A 20569-nucleotide genomic window follows, 5' to 3' on the forward strand; every position below is an offset into this window, starting at 1 on the left:
TTTTTTTTTCCACAATGAAAATTAGTTTAAGTGTATTAAAAGAGCCTCAATCAGATGACAAAACTGCAGGATATGCCAGCGGGCAGGGTTCGGCCTTGATGCTCCCCCCAGCTCTCTCCTGTGGCTCTGCAGCCCCATACCCAAAATTTGGCCCTGGTGCCGCAGAGGTCACCGAGCACTGCAGAAAACAAACACGCGCACATCTCCGTGAGTTTTGTCTTAAAAAGCCATCATCATTCCAGCTCCCAAGGAAAACAGGAATAGAAAAAAGAAAGAGATGAACAGAAGGGGAGGGAAAGGAAAACCCCCACAAGCTGCAGCTCAGCTGGCTCAAATTGAAATCAGAGCTTTTAATCCACGAAGTAAAACCTATAAGCAAACCCCCCTGCTGTAATTTTCGCCTTCCTAAAAACTAGTGTTAGCCCTAGAGTTGGCAGAGCCATTAGTCGTTAATTAAGCAGCTGCTGTGGCCACGGGGGTGTTTCAGGCAGCCTTCTGGCAGGGTGCTGCAGACCAGCAGGGACACGGTGGGGTGGCAGCAAGTGGGGACAGGGATTGGGATGCCCTCGGGCATCCACACTCCAGCACAGCCTCCAGCACAGCCTCCGTTACCATTGCCAGGCTCACGGGTCAAAGTGGCAAGCAGGTGAATTTGTTCCCCAACTGTATTTCTGGAGCAGAAGGGAAAAATACCAGTCTTATAAATAAACCCAGGAAATGCTCTGAGTTGTGCAAATACACCAACGTTGCTCCCAACAAGAAACTCACCCGCAGCTCCCAAGTGCCCTGAAGCTCCTGGAGCTCCCAGGGCTCAGGCCGCCCCACGGATGCTCAGGAAAATCCGGGGGTGCTCGGGCAGCCCCAGCGATGTGTGGGCAGTCCCGGTGAAGCTCAGGCAGTCGTAGGGACGCTCCAGAATGCTCCAGCAGCCCCCCAGACGATGCTTGGACACAGGCTGCTGGGTGATGCTCAGGCAAATCCAGCGATGCTCAGGGGATGCTCAGCAGCTCCGAGTGTTTGGGCAGATGGAGAGAAGAGGGCACAGGCACGAGGGGAGCGTCCTGCTGCGGTGCCGTGGATGCAGAGCACGGCTGGTGGTGCCTCAGCACCTCTACCACTGCCTGGCACGGCCCCAGCTGCACACAGGGAGAGGCTGGGTGTGAGAGGGGTCAGCACGTCCTCCCAGGCTGTGATCTCCAACAGTTTCTGCATTCTCCACCCTCCCACGGTGACCACATCCACTTTGCAGGGGAGCAGGGCAGTCCCCAGGCCAGGCAGACCCTCGGGGACATGCGGCCACCCTGCAGCTGCACCACCCCTGCTGCACTGCCCTGGTCGCTCCCAGCGCTGCGAAAAGGAGCTGCAACCGCTGAGCTTGGGGCTTCTCCTGGGGGGAAACAGCCCCAAAGGGGGCCTGGTGCTGCCAGGGCTGAGCAGAGCCCCTGTGGGGATTCTGGGAGGTGGGATTTGGGGTTTTGGGGAGGTGAGATTTGGGGTTTGGGGAGGTGGGATTTGGCATTTGGGGAGGTGAGATTTGGGGTTTGGGGAGGTGAGATTTGGGGTTTGGGGAGGTGGGATTTGGCATCTGGGGAGCCATGCCAGTAGGGACCACAGGAGTAAAAGAACAAACGGGTGCAAAACCAGATGGCACAGCGTGAAACAAGCTGTGGTCCATGCGGGGGAGCAGCAGGACCTGGCCCTGGCTGGTGCTCCGCTGCCCTGTGAGCTCGGGGTCCCCCAGCCCCCTGCAAGCCCCAGCCCCTTCCTCCTTGCAGAACGGAATGGGCAAATTGGGAGTAAGCCCCCATCACCCGGTGACTCCCCTGTCACCCACCACGCTGGCACCCTTAGGCTGCCCTGGCTGTGCCCCGGACCACTGGGGGAGCCGGGCACACAAGGGGTGCCAGGACCCCGTATGTAGCAGGGCTCCCGGCAAGGAGGGCAGTTCAGGAGCGGGGACCCTTCTACCTCGTGCCCACAGCCCAGGCTGCCCCTCCTCGCTGTCTGAGGGGCGGCAGATCCCTCAAGCACGGCCACTCCGGTGGTTTCACGGCTCCAGCCACGTTTATTGAGGCCCTCAGCCCTGCCCCGTTGCTCTGCGCATCCCGCCAGCCCCGGGGTCGGAGGCAGAGGGTGCCCCGGCTCCTCCTTTGTGGGCTCCCCCATCGATGTGCTGCTCCCAAGCACTGCCAAGGAAGGTGTGACCCCTCTGTGTCCCTGTATCCCTCGCACCATGGGGTTGCAGCAGGATCTGGTGGCTGGGGATGGTCCCTGCTGCATTATTCCCACACCCCGCAGGGCGCAGTGGGCACCTTGTGGGAGCCGGTGTCACCCAGCAGCGGGTGGCTCACAGGGCGCGGCACGAGGGCAGGCACCTTCTCGTGCAGCCCTGCCTCGCCAGCCAGGTTTGGGCTTTACTGGAGGACACGGTGGCCTCGGGACTCCTTCCAGCACCGTTGCCATGTTGCGTGCTTAATTCCAGCCACCGCTTTGTCATCCCATGGCATCGCCTCCCTGCCCGCAAGCTCTCGTCCACGTCACTCTGGGGACAGAGGGGACCGCAGTCCATCTGGGGGGACCCTTGGCATCGTCACGGCCGGTGCCCCCCGTGGATGCGCTACGGGGGATGCTCACCCCCGGCGATGCTCAGCAGCTCCTCCAGCTCCTGCTGCAGCCGCAGCCCCAGCAGCTCCCGCAGCAGCTCCCGGCGCCGGCTGCGGGGGGCGACCCCCATGCGTCGCAGGGTCCCCTCGGTCAGTCGCAGCAGGGCCCGGCCGGTGACCGCGTGCTCGGCCGCCAGCTGCGCCAGGTCCCCGTCCCCGCGCCGCGCACCCAGCCAGGCGCACACCTCCGGCACCGTCCACTGCGCCGGGGGCCCCTCCGATACCTGCACCGGGTAGAGAGGGGTGAGCTGGGGTGTCCCCTTGCCCCCCAGCCCGTGCCTCCAGCCCCATGGGAGATACGGGGTCAGGCTGGCTGTGCCATGCCCGAATTCCACCCCTCCCCGAAATGCGACCCTTCTGCTATCCCTGTGCCCGTGTTTGTGCCGGCACTCACATCCCCATGGGGTCTCCCGCTCGCCCCCGGGGAGGCTCCAGCCCCCAGCCCCTGCCCTCGCTCACCTCGGCCAGCGAACATCCCTCCGACAGTGCCTCAGCACCGGCCTGCACCTCGGTGTCCATGTGGGGGTCCGGCAGGGCTTGAGGGCAGCTGGGGCTCCCTGCAGAGGGGGCTGCAAAAGCTGGGGTGAGCACAGCCCCCTGTGCCCCTATTCCACACCATCCCTGGGGTGTGCCGGCTGCCCTCCCCCAGTGCAGACCCCTCCTGCCCACCCAATTCATGTCCCCCCGGGCCAGAGCTGGGACAAGGCCCCAGCACCCATCCCGCCGCGTGGGCGCGCGGAGCCGGGCACACCCGGGAAGTGAGACCAGCCCCAGCTCCCCACCACCTCCACAAACCCGGGAGGCTCCGGCGTGCCCTGGCACCCCCAACCCAGCCCGGACCCCTTCCCCAGCCCAACGTCCTCCTCCCCACCACCCTCCACCTCACACCTCTGCCCCGGGTCGAGCAGGAACCCACCGCACGGGAAGCAGGAGAGCAAAAGAAACCTTTGCCCGGGCCCTCCCTCCGCAGGCACAGCCGCACGCAGGCACCCCAACGGCACCGCAAGGCTGCCAGGGGCGCGGCTGCTCTGCACGCTCGCCTCGTGCTCCCCCTTCCTCTTTGCTACCCCAGCCCTGGCCACACCGTCCCCACGCAGCTCCAGGGGCCGGTGAGACCCTGGCCGGAGCCAGCCACGAGGTTTTCCAGGGGTCGGAGGAGCGCAGAGCGGGGCAGCGTCCTTACCGCGACCAGGCGAAGGAGCTCTGCAAAGGCTCCCCCCTCTCTCCCATCCCCGTTAGGTGCAGAACGGGCCCATCGCAGCCCGTCCCACGGGGTAAAAGCCCTCGTGTACCCCGTACAGCTCGACACGGGACGCACCGGAGCAGCCTCACCTCCAGCGCCAGCGCCAGAACAGGGCGAGCCCCGAGGATGAGTCACATCCCCAAGGGCTGCAGCCCTGCCCGTACCTGCAACAGCCCCCGGCGCTTGTGCCCCCCTTCCACGGGGCCCCCGGCGGGTTCCTGGGGACAGGTCAGTGCCCACGCAGGCAGGACCAGCCTCGGTAGCGAAGCAAGCACCCACACATTTCTGTTGGGTGGCAATACGTATCTTTAAAGACTGTTTAACCCAACACATCCCGCGAAGTAGGAGTGCACCGAGTTATTAAGCAACTTCCAGCTGTGGGAAGGAAAAAAAAAAAAAGTCTTGTGCATTCTTGTGCTCCCAGGACTTCCTCGCTGACAGAGCCCTGGGAATGTGCTCCTACATGCGTGGGAACGCCGGGGAGTGCAGCGGTGCTACTTCACACTGTGCTACCCCGATCGGCTGGGAAGCACGGCGTGGATCAGCCCCTGTTCTCCAACCATCGCACCCCTCCCACCCCCAGACCCCACTGGGATCTCTGCCCCGTGAAGCTCTTCGTGACGTGGACGTGCCCAGCTACCCACACGTGGGTACTGATGTTCAGGCACTCCGGGTGCCCAGCATGGTCCCACTGCTGCTCGCAGCGCCGTGCCTGCACCCAGCTCCTGGGGGGCCGCTGCGCAGAGCCCCTTGTGAGCCGCCCCCAGCTCAGCTCTGCAGAGCCTCCCTCCGCTGGGACGCCAGGTCCACAGCTCCCGGTGCTGACCACGAAGCACACGAGGTGCTTGTAGAAAACCAAAGAGCTGCCCCTTCTCCTCAGGTTCTCGCCCACCCGCAGCCACCTCGCTGCAATGTTGCTCAAGGTTTCCAGCCACCAAGCAGGCACCACCCGCCGTCCCACCCAGCTCTTATCTCGGGTTTGCCTCCACAATTGCAGGGCTGCTTGGCAGCAGGTGACTTGCTGAGGCGGTTCCTTCCATACAAGGGAGTCGAAGACTTTTGCGGGGTGTTTGGGAAGATTCTGTAGTGCCTGGCATAACCCAAGCCACCCTCGTCAGAATAAAAACATGAGAAGATGAGGGAGGAAGGTAACTCAGGACATTAACCAAAAGGGCAGGAACCATCTCACGTTCCCAAAAGCCTGGGAGAAAGACGAGGCTGCAGAACCGACGTTTGTCACCAGCTTGCTGCTGCCCAAGTGTTATCCTGTCCCTATTTCTGAATTTTAAAAACACCAGACACCAAAAATGTGTAATTAGGGTGCCACAGAGAAGCAAGCATGAGTTATGCCTCAGAAGCACTCGTTATTTGGATGGTTCATTTGGGCACTGGAGCTCGAGGTGGATTGTCCCATTTCAGAAAGCAAAGACCTGGTTCCACCTCGGAACACACAGCCCACACCTTTCAGGCAAGGAGAAGGGAAAGGGGGGGGGAAACAAAAAAACAACCCCACAAGCAAAACTTTTTTTCCTGGTTTATTGTGGCAAACATCAGTGACACAATTCTCAGAGGCACTTTGCTCGTTCCATGCTGTTCAGACATCGTGCAAACCTCCCCCTTTGAACCAGGTCAGCCTCTTGAGTTTAAACCTGCTGCTGAAGACGTTGTTACTCCCTCCAACCTCGCATCTCAGCCGGCCGACGTTCAGCACTTCATGGATCTCCTCATCTCTGAGCTTCATTCTTTGTACGCCCCTTGGGAATCATTCTTTTCTTCTTTTCCAGGGAAAAATAACAATAAAGCTTGCTTACCAAAGAATTACAGTAGAAATCAGACTGGTTACAAGGACCTTGGAGACACTAAGAGCCATATTAGCTTTTATTTTCCTCGACCTGGAATACGTCCTAGAGTGCATTTATTAGCTGAAAATTACCAGCAGTGGAGCAAAAAGGTATTTACAAAGGCCACCAAAAATCCTTTCCAAGGATTGTTTGTATGTTTTTATTAGTGCATTGAAATGGCATTGCCAGGCACAGGACACACGAATACTCCTTCAGCAGTCCCTTGTCCCATTACTGAGGGTAGAGTTCCACTAGCATTGCATGCCCCTAGAGACGGAGAGAAAAGGAGAACAGTCACAGGAAGGACTAGGTATTACAGGCAGGAGTCAACAGGAGATGCTCATCGCTCGCCCCTGTTAAAATAAAGGTGAGGTGCGAGCCCAGATCCGAGTCACTACTAGGATTTGCTCTGGCAGCTCCGTGACAGCACCAGGGCTGCTCTGGGTGCCGAGGCAGCAGCCCAGTGATCAGCACACCACGCTGCTCCCGAGGCAGCTCGCAAAGCGCTCGGTGAGGAGCGAGCCAGGGCCAGGCCCTCGGGTTACCCACCCGGGCCAGGTTCCTACAGCCTCGACAGCTTGTGGAAATCTCCCACCCATTTTTCTTGTAAAAGGTCTTTCTTCCCAAGATTGGAATGATGACCCTCACAAGACAAAATCGGGGAAGTTTTTGAGAGCCAGCACACAAGCCCCTGAGAACATGGCAGAAGCCTCTCCTTCCCCTGTACCACACAGGCAGCACACTCTGCATCCCCCCTGCCCAGAGATGATGCTCCCGCTGGGCCAGAGGGACTTGTAGGTGGCCAGGGTGGAGGGAGCTTCCGAGGGAACGGCGACAGACCCCACGGTGTCATTACCTGCCCTCCTGCAGCGCAGGCAGCAATCAGGCCGTACTGCCCTCCCTCCTTCTTCAACCTGTGGGCAGCAGTAATCGCAAGGCGGCAGCCGGTGGCACCGAAAGGATGTCCCAGCGAGAGGGAGCCGCCCCAGGTGTTGAACTTCTCCAGAGGAGGGGCTCCGACCTGCAGGGACACGGAGGGACACGTAATAATCGCCCGTCTGGAAGGAAGCTGCGACAATACCAAACCCCCACAGCCAGCCTGGGCTGCATGGAAGCGTTCCTTAGCACGTGCGTGTGCCTGATGACGGCACAAAACTACACCGAAAGCTTTACTGCTTCACCCCCCGTCGGGCAGGCGCAGTCCGTGCTGTCAGAAGGAATCCCGGAGCTCCGGGCCCCGGCCGCTGCTTTAATTCCCGTCTCACCAGATGCTGCGGCTGTTGGCCTCCACCTGCTGGCAACGAGAACGCCTCCACCCCCACGGAAACTTCTCACGCTGGGATTCACTGACCCAGAGCTCGAGAAACAGTACAGCCCCTCGCAGAGCACAGCAGCAGCTCTAGCCACAGCATGGAATCCAACAGTGCTGAGCATAAACGCAATACGAAGACGTCCTGGCGGCGTGCTTACCTTTGACTTCCTGCCCATGTAGTTCTGCGCAAACCAGTCCGAATCCATAGCTTTCAAGTTAGCCAGAATCTGCCCCTGAAAGGGAAGGGAGGGCAGACATGAAGGAAAGGCTCCAGACGGTGCTAGCGAACAGGAGATGCCCCGAGATCAGCTCCAGGCACAAAACTAATACAGCCCACTGAAAAAAGCATTTTACAGGAGCAACTCTGTTAGCCAACATTAACTCAGCCTTAGAATCACAGACCTTAAAGATCACCCAGCTCCTGCCCCCTGCCACGGGCAGGGCCCCTGCCCCCAGCCCAGGCTGCCCCCAGCCCCATCCAGCCTGGCCTTGGGCACTGCCAGGGCTGGGGCACCCACAGCTCCTGGGGGCAGCCTGCGCCAGGCCTCACCACCCTCACAGGGAAGGATTTCCTCCTTAGACATAATCCAAACCTACCCTTTTTTTTAGTGTAAAGCCGTTCCCCCTTGTCCCATCGCTCCCTGACAGAGTCCCTCCCAGCTCTCCTGCAGCCCCCTGTAGGCACTGGCAGGCTGCTGCGAGGTCTCCCCGGAGCCTTCTCTTCTGCAGGCTGAACAACCCCAACTCTCTCCTGGCTGTAGGAGAGCTGCTCCAGCCCCTGGCTCATCTCTGTGGCCTCCTCCGGACTCGTTCTAATGCTCATGTGTCCTTCTGGTGCTGGGGGGCCCAGAGCTGAGCGCAGGGCTGCAGGTGGGGTCTCAGGAGAGCAGAGCAGAGGGGGACAATCCCCTCCTCGCCCTGCTGCCCACGCTGCTGTTGGTGCAGCCCAGGGTACAGGTGGCTTTCCGGGCTGCAAGCGCACACTGCCGGCTCACGTTGAGCTTCTCATCACCCAGCATCCCCAGGTCCCTCTCCTCAGGGCTGCTCTCAGTCCATTCTCTACCCTCCCGGATTTGTGCTTGGGATTGCCCCTGCCCAGGTGCAGGACCTTGCCCTTGGCCTTGTTGAACCTCACGAGTTTCACACAGGCCCACCTCCCTCTGGTCCAGGTCCCTCTGGATGGCATCCCTTCCCTCGGACTGCACCACACAGCTCAGTGTCATTTAGCTAGAAAAAGACACCGTCCAACTAACAAGCCACGTCACCAAATGAACACGTGCTAACCCATTTAGTGGATGACCTGCAGGAGTGGTTTTCTCCATACGAGGATCTTGGTGACTTCAGATTTTTTTTCACATGGTTTTTTGAAGCCCCTGTACTCCCTTGGTGACCTCAAGCAACACAAGCCACCATTCAAATGGATTGTGTCAGTGCATGAAACGCTGGTTATCAGCTATATGCATACACCGCCTACACAGCTACGTTCAGGGAAGATCTGAACAAGTGCTCTCACCAACACAGAAGTGAAAAAACAGAAGTCTGCCTACAGCACGGCCTCTTACAGCTAGAGGGAGCCTTGGTGTTCAGAGATACTTACAGCAAAAGCTTCGTGGAATTCAAACACGTCGATGTCAGCCATGGTTAGACCAGCCTTCTCCAGCACTTTGGGCGTGGCGTACGTTGGACTGAAGAAGAGTGAAGAACCAGGAGTCGCACGTGAACACATTTCCTCCCGTTACCGTTCCCGTCTTCCCGCAGGAAGCCACGTTACACTCCGTCTCCCCAGGAGGCACCCTACGGCGCTCTGCCTTTCCCACTCTGGCTGAAGCGCAGCCCCGGGAGCTACCCCCAGCACCAACGTGCTGCGACGCCCCCGGCAAACCAGGGTGGATGTTTCTGCCACAGCTGCTGTCCTGCGCTAGCCACCCCCCTGCCAAGTCCCAGCTACCACACCAGCTCTCACACCTCTGTGAGAAGGCACGAAGAGCAAAACCAAAAGCAAACGTGCAATGGCAAGTCAAGGCCGTTGTGCTAGTAGGGGAGGCTGTTCCTCATCGGCACCTACCCCAGCAGCAGTTGGTCCTTTGGATCCTGGGACACGTACACAAAGTCCCTGCGGAGGAGAAATGCTGTTAGTGACGGGAGGAGAAGGGAACGGGAGCAGGCTTCAGACCCCACGTACGGCAGCCCCTCTGGTACCTTAGGTAGGCCTTCGGTTTGTAGCCCATCGCCAGAGCCTTCTCTTCAGACATGATGAGCATCGCCGAGGCGCCGTCTGTCTGCAACGGGCAGAAGAAGCCAGTGAGGTCGCTGCCCGACGAGCAGACGTGCACCGGGCACAAAAGGAGCCTGACAACCCCGCGGAGCAGCCCCTAAGGGAGACCCAAACATAACCAGGGCCGCCTGGCTCTGCCACAGCGCTCCAAGATGTGCCCAGCTGCTTTGCTGTTACAGAATCGCTGAATTGTAGGGGCTGGAAGGGACCTCTGGAGATCATCGAGTCCGACCCCTCCTGCTAACAGCGGGTTCTCTGCTGCAGGTTGAGCAGGAAAACATCCAGGTCACCTCATCCCATTGCTTGCCTTGCCTAACCAAATCCCCAGCTTGCCCCCTTGCTTGCCCCAGCTACACCCCCAGGCCTCACGCAGGAGGAGGACTTTATGAGGAATTATTTATCTTCCAGCAGGTGCAGGAGCCCTGTGACACAGGACGAGTCTGCCTGACCGAGCGGATGGACAGACAGCCTCCGAATGATGCAAGCACACCCTGCTGGAGCACCTCCTTACAGCCCACAACTCTGCTCTCAAGCAGGACAGAGGTGCCCAGCTGCACTGTCGGTCCTTAGGACCAAACACACCTGTTTATTCAGCCCCATCCCAAAACCGGAGCATAATTCTGGGATGCCAAAAGCCACGGGCTCAACACACTGCAAGAAGGAACACCACGGCCTTGGCAACACGATCACTCCTTTCTGGGGTAACAGTCCAGCCTGGCCTGCAGCTCTGCTGCGTGCAGCACACCAGCAGTTTCAACTGTTCCTAAGGCCACGGCTACGGCATTATCAGGCTTCTGCAAGTACCCAAGAACCTTGAGGAGTTGGTATCACTGCTGCTTGAGGAGCCCAGCAGCAGCTGTGCTCATCACAAACTGGGACAGCCTTTAAAACACACAAGAAACTGTCAGGGCTGCACGCAGAAACAAGACTGTGCCTTCGAGCTCTTTGTGGGAGACCGTCAGTGGCAATCGCCTCGTGGCGAGTCTCAGGAACCGGGACCCAGACACACCCCACCTAATGCACAAAACTACTTCAGATTTCAGCATGGCTGATGGTTGGGCTTGATGTCATCTTGAAGGTCTTTTCCAACCGAAATGATTCTCTGAAAAGAGCTTAGCTTAAAAGCACTGGAGAGAAGAACAGAATTTCTACAAATGTCATTGAACAATCAACCCCAGAGACAGCTACAAAAAGGCAGACATGTAAAAAGAAACAATTTCAGGGGCTTAATTCTTGACTTGAAAACAAAACAATCCAGTCCCCAAGTTCACTACAAAACAATCTTAGAGCGGGTGATACCACAAAGGAGCCAACTCATTCCCTCAGATCACACCAGCTGAGCCTACGTGCCTGTGGAGGCAGAGGGCACACCAGAGTTTCCCCGGCTGGCTCCCGAACACCTTACCAGGAAGGATGAGTTGGCGGCTGTGACAGTTCCATATGGTTTGACAAAAGCTGGCTTCAGCTTGCCCATCTGCTCCATTGAGGAAGGGCGGATGCCATTATCTTTGGTAACCGTATCTCTGCCTGTTGATGTTTAGAAATAAAGTTCAGCAGACATGAATTTGTACATCAGGACTTCAGGAAAACAGAAAAGTATGCTTCTTATGACACTGGAGGAAGAAAAGGGGAAAATCCATTTGCAGAATCAAGCTATTTAACATGGCTAAAAATATCATTTAAAAATGGAAGCTGCTTTACTTTCCCTCTAAAGACAAAACGAAGTGCTGCAGTCTATTTACAACAAGAAAAAATACCACACAGAAAGCCCCAGTTGATAAAAAGACTTTAAACAGAGATTATAAAGCCTAAATTGGAGAGCTGGATCTAAATCGGGATATGCTTATGTGCCAAGTTCTGAGGAAGTGAGAGTGCTGGCAAGAACCAAATCCATGCATCTTCAGCTATACTGGCTGCTTAAACACACCGGCTCACAGAAAGCACCGGTTCTAGCACAAAGACAGCATGAAACTGCAGAAATGGAAAACCAAGGTCTCGTTAGGAAACCAAGTACAGAGTAGAAGTGCCCCAAATTGAAGTCCCCAGACCATTTCACATCCGAGCAATGACTGTGAGGCCTGGTGAACTGGGGTCTAGTAAGCAGATCATACTTCCAGTCTTCCTACCCAGCACCTGATTCATCAGACCTGCATGAATATGTTGCTTATTTCTATTTGTTGTTGATAGCTTGGGGTCTAAAAGAGCAGTTCTGATTTTCCATGTCCTATCGTCACATTAGCAAGGATATAAGATGGATACTACAACACTCAGCCATGCAAGGACAGATGTTCAGATGTGTGTCTGGAAACAAGCTCTTTTAGTAGTCTTCCAGGGAGCCAGAGAGGGAGTACCACCGAGTTAAAATCCGTAACATAATGCTATGAATTGGTCCCCAGTGCTTCCTCTTCTAAATAAAGCACTTCCTCATTTAACTGGTGTGTGCTAGCAGTGAAATACGTGCACCTTTACCTGGCACTTTGAAGGGTACCACGTCGAGCAGCAAGCCTTGGTCCTGGGCTTTCTTGGCTAGCGTGTGCGAGCGGAGGGCATACTCATCTTGCTCCACACGGGAAACCGCGAAGGCAGCAGCCAAGCGATCAGCGGAGTGCCCCATGGTCTCGCTGGTGGAGAACTCCGCCACAGCTGGGAGCTGTAAATAAAAGAAAATAAAGTCAGCACACAGAAACGCCTCTCCCTGTAGCAGTTACGCGTGGTTTATAAAGACCACTACGTTCAGCAGCTGGTGAAGCCTCGCAGAGGCAGTGTCCGTCCTCACAGAGTCCACTCCTTCAGCAGAGCTGTCAATACTGGAGCAAATAGCAGGCGGTACCGTACGCTTCACCGAGTCAGTTCTGGTATGAGAATCATCACTTTCAAAGCATGTGATTTCAGAGAAAATGGATAAAATGAGATCCAGGCTGCTGCTACATCCAGGGCTTCAGGAGCCACACTGGATGTGCACATGGTGCTCTGTGGAGGTAACAAGGATTCCCCTACCAGGGGTGACCAAACAACCTCTCCCGGGACCTTAAAAGCTTCTGTTAAACACCTCCACAAGCAAAGCCAGAGGCAGCAGGTGAGCTCAGCTCACCTTTTATTCTTCCAGCAGCACCCAGGAGATCCCTGCGTGCATTTAAGCCTGCAATTTTAGTATCTTATTTCGACTCTGGAGCTCATCTCTGCTACGTGCACACTGTGCTTCCCTGCACTCCAGCTAAAGGCGACCAGCAGGAGAGACACGCAGTTTTCTCATGAAGTTTGGCGGTGTTGGAGAGCAGTGATCTGCCTTCCAACCTCCATCATGCCGTTATTCACCTCCCTCACGACCTCAGAGGGAGACAAGAGTGGCCCCCTCTATGGCTCCTGCCATTAGCCAGCAGGCTGCCCGTTCTCATCGGTCCCAAACATGGGAACCGAACACATTCAGCACCCGGCAGGACGTGGCTGGGAACAGCGATCATAAGGCAATGTTTAAGAGGCATTCATCAAACACTAACGACATTATTCTACTAAGGATGCACCTTCCCTGAACGTGTCACTTCATTATTTAGGAAAAAAAAATTCCTCTGATGCTTTACAACAATTGCATGAGCTGTGAATTGATGGAAAAAAGCTTCCTGTTTTCAGTCTCTAGCACACAGCTAGGAGCCATAGAAAGAGGGGGGCTGAAATGTTGATGGAAATTAGGTTTCCTGAAGACCGACATGTAAGAAGACAGAGTAAAAACAAAGCAGAGTCACGAATGCTGCAAGCTGCATCAGGCAACTGTAGCTTTAACATAAATCACAGAGATCCGATGAAGGAGAGCCACGGGAAGCCACCTTGGCCCTTTTTAAATCCACGTATGCTCTCCAGTGAAGCTAAAAAGTTACCTGAGCCAGCTTGTTTCACACCCCCTTACAAAACAGTTTCGGTTTTAGAATAGTAAGTTTTAATAGTTTTTAATAGCGTCTAAATGCCTGCCACAAAATACCTCAGGAGCAAAGTAGTCAGGGCGAATTTTGGAAATCAGAGCGAGCTTTTGGCCCAAGGTCTTGGCTCGGTTAAGAGTGAGCATAGTCTTCCTCATCTTCCTGCTGTGACGAATGGGAACATCCGACATTAACTCCACGCCCCCTGCTACGACGACATCGCACTGTCCAGCTGCAATCAAACCCACGCCTGCAGAAAGAGACAGAGCTTGCCGTGAGGGCTGCGGGGAGAAGCACCGCTTACCCCACTGGTGCCTAGGACACAACATTTTACGTCCTTCTCCAGCCTCCGGCTTTGGCCAGGTGACACGGCACGTGTTTCACTGAGACAGAGCAGGACGAGCAGACATTTTATGAAGCACACTGGCTTTGTAATTGTGCTTTCTTTGTCACACACAGTGTGGGAGAAGAGCAGGATACCAGCTTCTTTCCTCCTGTGTCCAGGCTTAACCAAAGCCTGAGAGGCAGTGCCTTCCTAATCAAGATCTAGCCTTTACCTGCCAAGCTAACACGGACACTGAGCAGAGGCTGTGGCTGAATGCAGACAGTGCCAAGCTGCTGGCAGGCCTGTCACAGGTGCTCAATTTGTGGTGCATTTTGTTAGTTCAAAGCCTGTCTTCTGCTCCAGAAGTTCTTTGCCTGCTTAGTTACGTTCACTAAGCAGCATGAGCTAGCTGAGGGACGGAGAGGAGTTGCCAAGCTCGGTTTCAAACCACGCCTTGTTCTTCCAGCCAACATACCTGTGGTCATAGCCTGGTTTGAAGAAATGCACGCCATGGTGACCGTATGGGCTGGAGTTTTGTCAGAGAAGCCAGCTCCCAAGGCAGCCTACGAGTGACAAAGAACAACTGTTAAAACCCGCACCTTTTGCTCCACGGGGCCAGATCTGCCTCCTGCCCAGCAACACGCCTTTGCAGACTAAGCTAAAAACAAGCACCTCGAGATCCCACTCAGCCAACTACCGCAGCAGCAATTCCCCTCCCTGGGCTCTGGGAACCAGAGAAGGCAGCTGCCCCCTCTCAGGGCTCTCAGGCTGTGCAATCACCAGGGACAAACTCATCGCACACCTCATCATTTCGAGAGAACTTTCGAGCACCTAACGTTGTCTTTGCTTCGCGTTATTTGCGAAGGTGGCACGTGAAAAGTGTTATTTCGAGCCCTTAGGACAAGGCACTGCGAGCTGCTTCCAACAGGACAGAAAACATCTGCAGTTCAGCAAGCAGTCTCGTTTGACCCAGCACAGGAAAACTGCTCGCAGCAAGACCTTCCCTAGTTGAGACGTGGCCAACTGGTTTAAAGTTCACCACTTGTTCCCAAGTTAAAATTAAACCGCGGCCTCATCTGACTGGCAGGTGACCAAGGCAAGTATTTGCATACACAAGGCTAAAACCGCCGATGGAACTGGAGAGCCTCATAATCTCCTAAGTCTTTCCAGCTCGTTACGTAACCGTTTTGCCGGGTTGCAGAGAATAACAGAAAATCACATGCCACCCGCATCACATTCCTGGAGCAGACCAACCTCTGTCCGTGTACAACACGTGAATTGGGTTTTCTGCCTGCCAGAAGGAAGGGCAACCAAGCTACTGCGTTTCAGACCATTCAAAGCAATCCACCACAGCACGCTCTGCTCCTCCCAGCTACTTCGGACATAGCAGCCTTAGAGTCCAATTGGTAATTAGAGTTGAGTGATCAGCAATCATCAACAACAGCTTCCCTTTCAGGCAAGAACAAAGCAGAGGCTTCACAGCATTAAAACGTGCTCGATAATGGGCAGATTTCAGCAAGGGGCAGAGCCCCGTAGAGCTACTTGTCTGCCAGTACTGGCACAGCTCGCTTATATTCCTAAAGCCAAGCTACGCTGGACTTCTTCCACAAGGGCTTGTTATCTTCATTCTAGAAGAATGAAGAAACAGAAGAACCAGTGCAGGTAACCCACCTCTCTGGCAACATTGCTCGTTTTCACTTCCTGGATCACCGTGCCGTACACAATGTAGTCAACGACCTCCTTCGGGACATTGGTCCGGTTCAGCAAGCCCCTAGGGAGAAGACAGAAACAAGGAGAATTTGTACCGTGCAAGCAAAGGCGTCGCCGCAAGCCCTCACACATCCATCTGCCACTAGCTTGGCTGGAGAACACGGCAACGACGGGGCTGGAGCTGCCAGAGGTCCAAAGGAAATCTTGCGTGCCCGGGTACTTAATGAGATGTGCAACTGACCAGACTGCAAATAATCACAGTGGTATCACGAAGCTTCATTACCTAATTTCATGACACCAGTCACCATCTCCCTCCAGAAGTGGCTGTCAGCACCCTCCCCGGTTTGGAGAATTGTGACCTCCAAATTGTAGGAAGCAGGCCCCAGAGACACCCAAGCCCATTACGTTTGGTGGAGGAAGATGTAAAGCTTCCATGGAGACGCAGAAAGCGAGCGGTGCGTTTTCCCAGCTCACTGGGAAACACGCTGCATAATTTGCTACGACATCCCAGCAAACGTGGCAACACAGGAAATGCCATTGCAGTGATGAAGGACAGCGGGATTCAGACAAGTTTCATGCACTGCAAACCACCAAATAAAAATGAAAATGCAGGTACTTCCATCAAGAATTCCTCTCCAGCAGCACTCTAGCCTCCCCCCCACCCCAACGCCCAGGACAGAGCCCCCAGGCAGCATTACCCCCTGCCTGCCAACCACTCTACCCTGCCCTGGCCAAACGTGGCACTCAGGTTCATCGTGACAGCACCCAGCCTCCCAATCCTTCCGTGGGCCTCGGAATCTCCTTTCCTCCCTGGTAACGCCTCCTCTCTTCTCAATTTGTCCTGCGCCTGAACACAAATCCCACTGCTGAGGACACGCAGCTCTTGTCAAGTCGCTACAGAATGGACAGGAAGGCGGCGGCATCAGCGGGCTGCTCTCGTTGCCAGCTTTCTCTCAATTGCTGACGGTTTTTCCCTTGAATTCTAAGCACACCTCAAGAGCATTTAGAGAGCTACGCAGTCGGAATTCAAATCAACTAGTCGTTCAAGTGAGACGACGATGAAACTCCCTGTCGCCACGCTTTGACTCATGCCCATTGCAAGCCCCGCTGCTCCAGCCACCTCCTACGGCAGCAGCTGGGCGAGAAAAATGAAGTACTGCTCGGAGACAAGAGCAGACAGCCAGCTCTGCGCGTGCCGCAGTGCCAGCACCGGGACCCCAGCAGTTCTACGAGAGCTTTCTGGGCTCTTTTAGCATTCCGTGCACTTACTGCAGCGCTGCTCTGGCTAGGTCATGGGGCATGAGGTCCGCGTATCTGGAAGATAAAGGCAGAAAATTAAGGGCAATCTTCTTCCAACCGTACTTTTTCCATAAAGACGGGATAACCGTCAGCAATCTGTCATTTCTGGGCTTGTAGGCATAAAAAATAACTACATTCAGACAACAAGTAAGGCCACTCTTCAAAAAATGGTTCTCCTGTTAACCAAGGGAGCGGGCATTTCCTTATCCTGTACTTACGAAGTGCCAGACTGCAAAAATGGAATACGGACGCCCTCCACCACAACAATATTCTTCACACCGCTTTTGGCTAAGGTCTTCTTACTCTTAGGCTGGACAGCTAAAAGAGAAGCATACCTGACTGTTAACGAGAACAGGATGGAGCTTAGAGGTGTTAGAATTAAGAGCAAACTTCGGAAAATGTTGTCTTTTAGTGTGTAAGTCAGAAGCACTGTAGGTAGGACACCTGGGATGTTATTTTGTCTCTGGTTAATTATGTGATCTGTAAATTGCTTTAACAACTCAGTATTCCCCTCGTCAGTCGAGGGATTCATCTACAGCTACACCGAGGCAACAGCACAGCTGAGGATCGAGGCACAAACTCGTACTCTGTTACCACCAGCAAGAGCGGTGCAAGAACAGACACCTCTGAAAACGCTGCACGGCTTCCAAAATGAGCGAGGGAAACCACGTTCAAAGCCCTGCAGCCAGAAAAAGACCTCGCAGCCTGTCACTGGGGCGCAGCGAGGAGCACACGCAGCGATCCACAGCTGCTTGCAGATGTGCTCCTACTGCACGGCGACGGGGAGAGACTTCGTGAGCAGTCAGCACAGCTCACAAAATAACCAACTTGCACTTCCCTGGGAAAGCAGTGGCAGAGAGCGTCCAGCTACTGCGGGTAACCGGCTGCTTTTCTTTAAGGCCTCCCGTGATTCCAGGGTCAAGATAAAAGCAGAGTCCCGACGCAGTACCATCCAACAGGCCACTGCCAGAGCTCTTCTGAAGCGACGATTAAGAGCTCAGTGAGAATTTCCTGACACAATCAGGCCTGCAAATCTTAGCAAGCGTTTACAGCAGCACCGGGCAGCTCCATTTGCTCCGTAAAAGCACAAAGACATTTAAAAAGTGGATTAAATCCAGCTAAACAGCGTGCTCCAGCAAGCGAAAGCACAAGTACAGAACTCCGCACTGTGTGTGGGTTTTACAAGGCTCTCTGTACAAAGCCAAGGAGATAAGGGGGAGCTACTGTTCAGGTTCCTTTCCAAAATCCAGGCAGCTCAAAGCATCACAGCCACGTGAGCAAGACCACAATGACTCCTAGAGCCCCAGCTCACCCCAACTGCCCGGCGAGAGACCCGTGTCACGGCGCAGTCAGCAGCTCCACCGAGACCTGAGCCTCTCACGGGACAGCAGAGCTCATCTCACAAGCTTCCCCTAGTCAGGGACAATCCCGTCCCGTCCTGGGCAAGAGGTCTGGTTACCCCTGTAACCTCCTGGCTTAGCTTTTCGGTTTAGACACCAGAAATGGTAATCTATCAGGTGAGGACAGGCTGTGAGCTCTGCAATGGGCACAGCTGCTGGGGCCGAGGGGCGTTCAGGTGTCCGGGGGGCTCCACTGCAGCGCTCTGCCTGCAGTTTTACTTGGTGGCACCTTCTGGGGGGCACTCTTGTTCTGCAGCTGACTGCACTGCGCTTCCGAGATCCGCGCAGGATGAGACAGGGGTGGAACAGGGAGGCAGCTTCACGACCTGCCTGTTAGCACAGACCCAGGGCGATGCCTGGTGCCACCACCTTACCTGCAGCCTGCAGCTGTGGAGAGCAGCTGAGCGACCGAGCAACTGAAAAACAAGGAAAGGAAAAAGAGGATCTGTCAAATCTTAGGTGTTAAAAACATTTCCTGCTTCTGTAAGAAAGATTAAAAGTTTAAAAAAAGAAAACATCCCAGTAAGACAACTGCATGCACCTGCACATCCGTGAGATATTTTTTATTTCACTCTGTTCATAAAAGGGGCGTAGCTCATACTGCCAGGGTAACCCAAGATTCCTCCCACACTGGAAGACGTGGGAAGGACAAACATGTCAGCAACGGAATCAGTTTAAAAACCAGACGACCACGGAACAAAGATTCAGCTACAAAGCATCCACTCCAACTCTACAAAGGGAAACGGAACTTTGTGAGCTCCCAGTTCAAGCTTTTAAGAAATGCAAAGGTACTTACAGACCCTGGCAGCCCATGCTGAAGAGGCAGGGAGGTTTCGGAGGGTATGGGTCAGCATGGAAGTCATCTTGGTATCTAGAGGTGGCAAAGACTGCTATTAGTCCAATCTGATCTCTTCAGAACCACTCCAAAAGAAGCAATCTGCCTGTTCCAGAAAGGGAAGGTGATCCAACGGCAGCCGAGAGCAGCGGCACGGAGAACTACTTGCTGTTACTTTTTGAGCAGCATCTAACAGACGAGGGGACTGGGCTGTAGCTGTGGCCTGCTATAACGCCCTGCAGATAAACAGCGCTCTCCCCGATGACCCAGCCCGGTACTATCAGCAGCCAGGGCAGCGTTAGGCTCCCCCCCTCAGTAACTGTTCCACCGCTTCCCCATGGAAAATTGTCCCAGCGCCCAGCCGGTATCAGCGTGACTCGCCTGCCGCTCTCCTTGGCACCGTTTCACGCCGCTGCCCCTAATTTTAACGGCTGGTGCCAACCCAGGAGCTCCTGCTGTGTTCTCCCTGGGGAGCAGAACGAGCTGGGATCCAGCACGCCGGGCTTCACCCGGAGCCCGTCCCGAAATGGGACCCCCTGCCTTCCCCACACACAAAGCCTCGTCTGCAGCTTCTCCTCCCCACAGTGAACCCTGGGATCACGAAGGGTGGAAAATCCCTCCAGGATCCCCTGCTCCAACCACCCCCTACCACCAGTGTCACCACAGAACCATGTCCCCAGGCACCACATCCAACCTCTCCTTGAACACCCACAGGGACGGTGACCCCACCACCTCCCTGGGCAACCCGTCCCAAGGCCTGACTGCTCTTTCTGAGCAGAAATGTCTCCTCATTTCCAGCCTGAGCCTCCCCTGGCACAACCTGAGGCCGTTCCCTCTGGTCCTACTACAGTTCCCTGTGGGCAGAGGTCGACCCCCAGCTCCCTGCCCCTGCTGCCCCATTCCCTCAGGCTCTCAGCAGGACGGCAGCGCTCCCCCTCCCCGTAACACCCCCTCCCCAGAGGCCTCCCTCAGACCCCCTCACAGCCCCCCCATTGCCCCCCAGCTCCCCACAACCCCCGGGGCGCCCCCTGAGGGACCCCCACACACACCCCTAGCCGCCCACCCCGGCCCTGCCCACCACCAAACCCCCCCCCGTACCCCCACACAGCCCCAGAGCCCCCCCACCTACCCCACACCCCCTCACGGGGCCGCCCCCTCCCCTCAGCAGCCCCGCAGCCCCCCCCCGGCCCGGCCCCGCCGCCCCCACCTGAGCCCACTCACCCCAGCGCCGCCACCACCTCCCCTCACGCAGGCCCCCGCTCCCGCCCCGCCCCCGGGGCTGCCCCGCCGCCCGCCTGATCGGCGCGCCCCACCCCGCCTCTCTTCCGCCGCCCCCCTCCCCTCCCGCCGCCCCCCTCGGTAGCTCCGACGACGATCGAGGCTCGGCGGGGCGCGGGGGCGGAGCGGGGGCGGCGGGAGGCGGCGGCCGCGGGAGCTCCGTGGCCAGGCAGCAGCGGGGGCGGCCTCAGGGGAGGGGCGGGGCGGGGCAGCGAGGCCCCCGCGCGGCCTCTCCCTCATTCGACCTCGCGCGCAGGAAGATGGCGGCGGCGGTGCGCGCCATCGGCAGCCTCGGGCGCTTCGCGGCCGCCGCCAAGCACTGCCCGGCACGGAGACCGCCCCCCGACGGTCAGGGGGGGACCCGAGGGGGGACGGGGGTGGCGTGGGGGGGGCCGTGAGGGGGGCCGTGAGGGGCTTTGGGGGACCCGTGAGGGGGCCGTGAGGGGGCCGTGAGGGGCTTTGGGGGGGCCGGGGGGG

General features: G+C 56.4%; 3 protein-coding genes across 3 annotated transcripts in view; 1 reads left to right on the top strand and 2 right to left on the bottom strand.

Annotated features, from left to right (window-relative positions):
- Nucleotides 1-1954: 1954 nt before the first annotated feature.
- LOC118165190 (sterile alpha motif domain-containing protein 12-like) lies at nt 1955-4139 on the bottom strand. The gene is made up of 3 exons (XM_035323134.1): nt 3847-4139; nt 3123-3232; nt 1955-2887 (listed from the first exon to the last, which is right to left on the bottom strand). Exons 2-3 carry the CDS (start codon nt 3180-3182, stop codon nt 2618-2620), a joined length of 330 nt encoding a protein of 109 aa, XP_035179025.1. The 5' UTR covers nt 3183-3232; nt 3847-4139; the 3' UTR covers nt 1955-2617.
- Nucleotides 4140-5428: 1289 nt separating this feature from the next.
- On the bottom strand, nt 5429-19008 carry HADHB (hydroxyacyl-CoA dehydrogenase trifunctional multienzyme complex subunit beta). Its single transcript, XM_035321153.1, has 15 exons — nt 18776-19008; nt 18354-18395; nt 16798-16897; nt 16550-16594; nt 15242-15341; nt 14046-14133; nt 13308-13495; nt 11804-11984; nt 10740-10861; nt 9259-9338; nt 9125-9172; nt 8657-8744; nt 7218-7292; nt 6604-6768; nt 5429-6014 (listed from the first exon to the last, which is right to left on the bottom strand). Exons 1-15 carry the CDS (start codon nt 18840-18842, stop codon nt 5979-5981), a joined length of 1425 nt encoding a protein of 474 aa, XP_035177044.1. The 5' UTR covers nt 18843-19008; the 3' UTR covers nt 5429-5978.
- Nucleotides 19009-20303: 1295 nt separating this feature from the next.
- The window catches only part of HADHA (hydroxyacyl-CoA dehydrogenase trifunctional multienzyme complex subunit alpha), a 26302-nt gene continuing 26036 nt past the window's right edge, over nt 20304-20569 (top strand). The window contains exon 1 of the mRNA XM_035321152.1: nt 20304-20440. Within this exon, the coding sequence (XP_035177043.1) occupies nt 20353-20440 (88 nt within the window). The 5' untranslated portion in view covers nt 20304-20352. The remainder of the gene's footprint in view (nt 20441-20569) is intronic.

Source organism: Oxyura jamaicensis, chromosome 3 (assembly GCF_011077185.1).
Source record: "Oxyura jamaicensis isolate SHBP4307 breed ruddy duck chromosome 3, BPBGC_Ojam_1.0, whole genome shotgun sequence".
Lineage (NCBI taxonomy): Eukaryota > Metazoa > Chordata > Aves > Anseriformes > Anatidae > Oxyura > Oxyura jamaicensis.

Excerpts from the sequence above, each read along its gene's own strand:
- HADHB (XM_035321153.1), bottom strand. The coding sequence starts at position 18,842 with ATGACTTCCATGCTGACCCATACCCTCCGAAACCTCCCTGCCTCTTCA. Across the intron at positions 18,396-18,775 it reads AGCATGGGCTGCCAGGGTCT|TTGCTCGGTCGCTCAGCTGC; the intron begins GTAAGTACCTTT and ends CTTGTTTTTCAG. Across the intron at positions 13,496-14,045 it reads AAACCAGGCTATGACCACAG|GCGTGGGTTTGATTGCAGCT; the intron begins GTATGTTGGCTG and ends CTCTTTCTGCAG.
- LOC118165190 (XM_035323134.1), bottom strand. The coding sequence starts at position 3,182 with ATGGACACCGAGGTGCAGGCCGGTGCTGAGGCACTGTCGGAGGGATGT. Across the intron at positions 2,888-3,122 it reads AGGGATGTTCGCTGGCCGAG|GTATCGGAGGGGCCCCCGGC; the intron begins GTGAGCGAGGGC and ends TACCCGGTGCAG.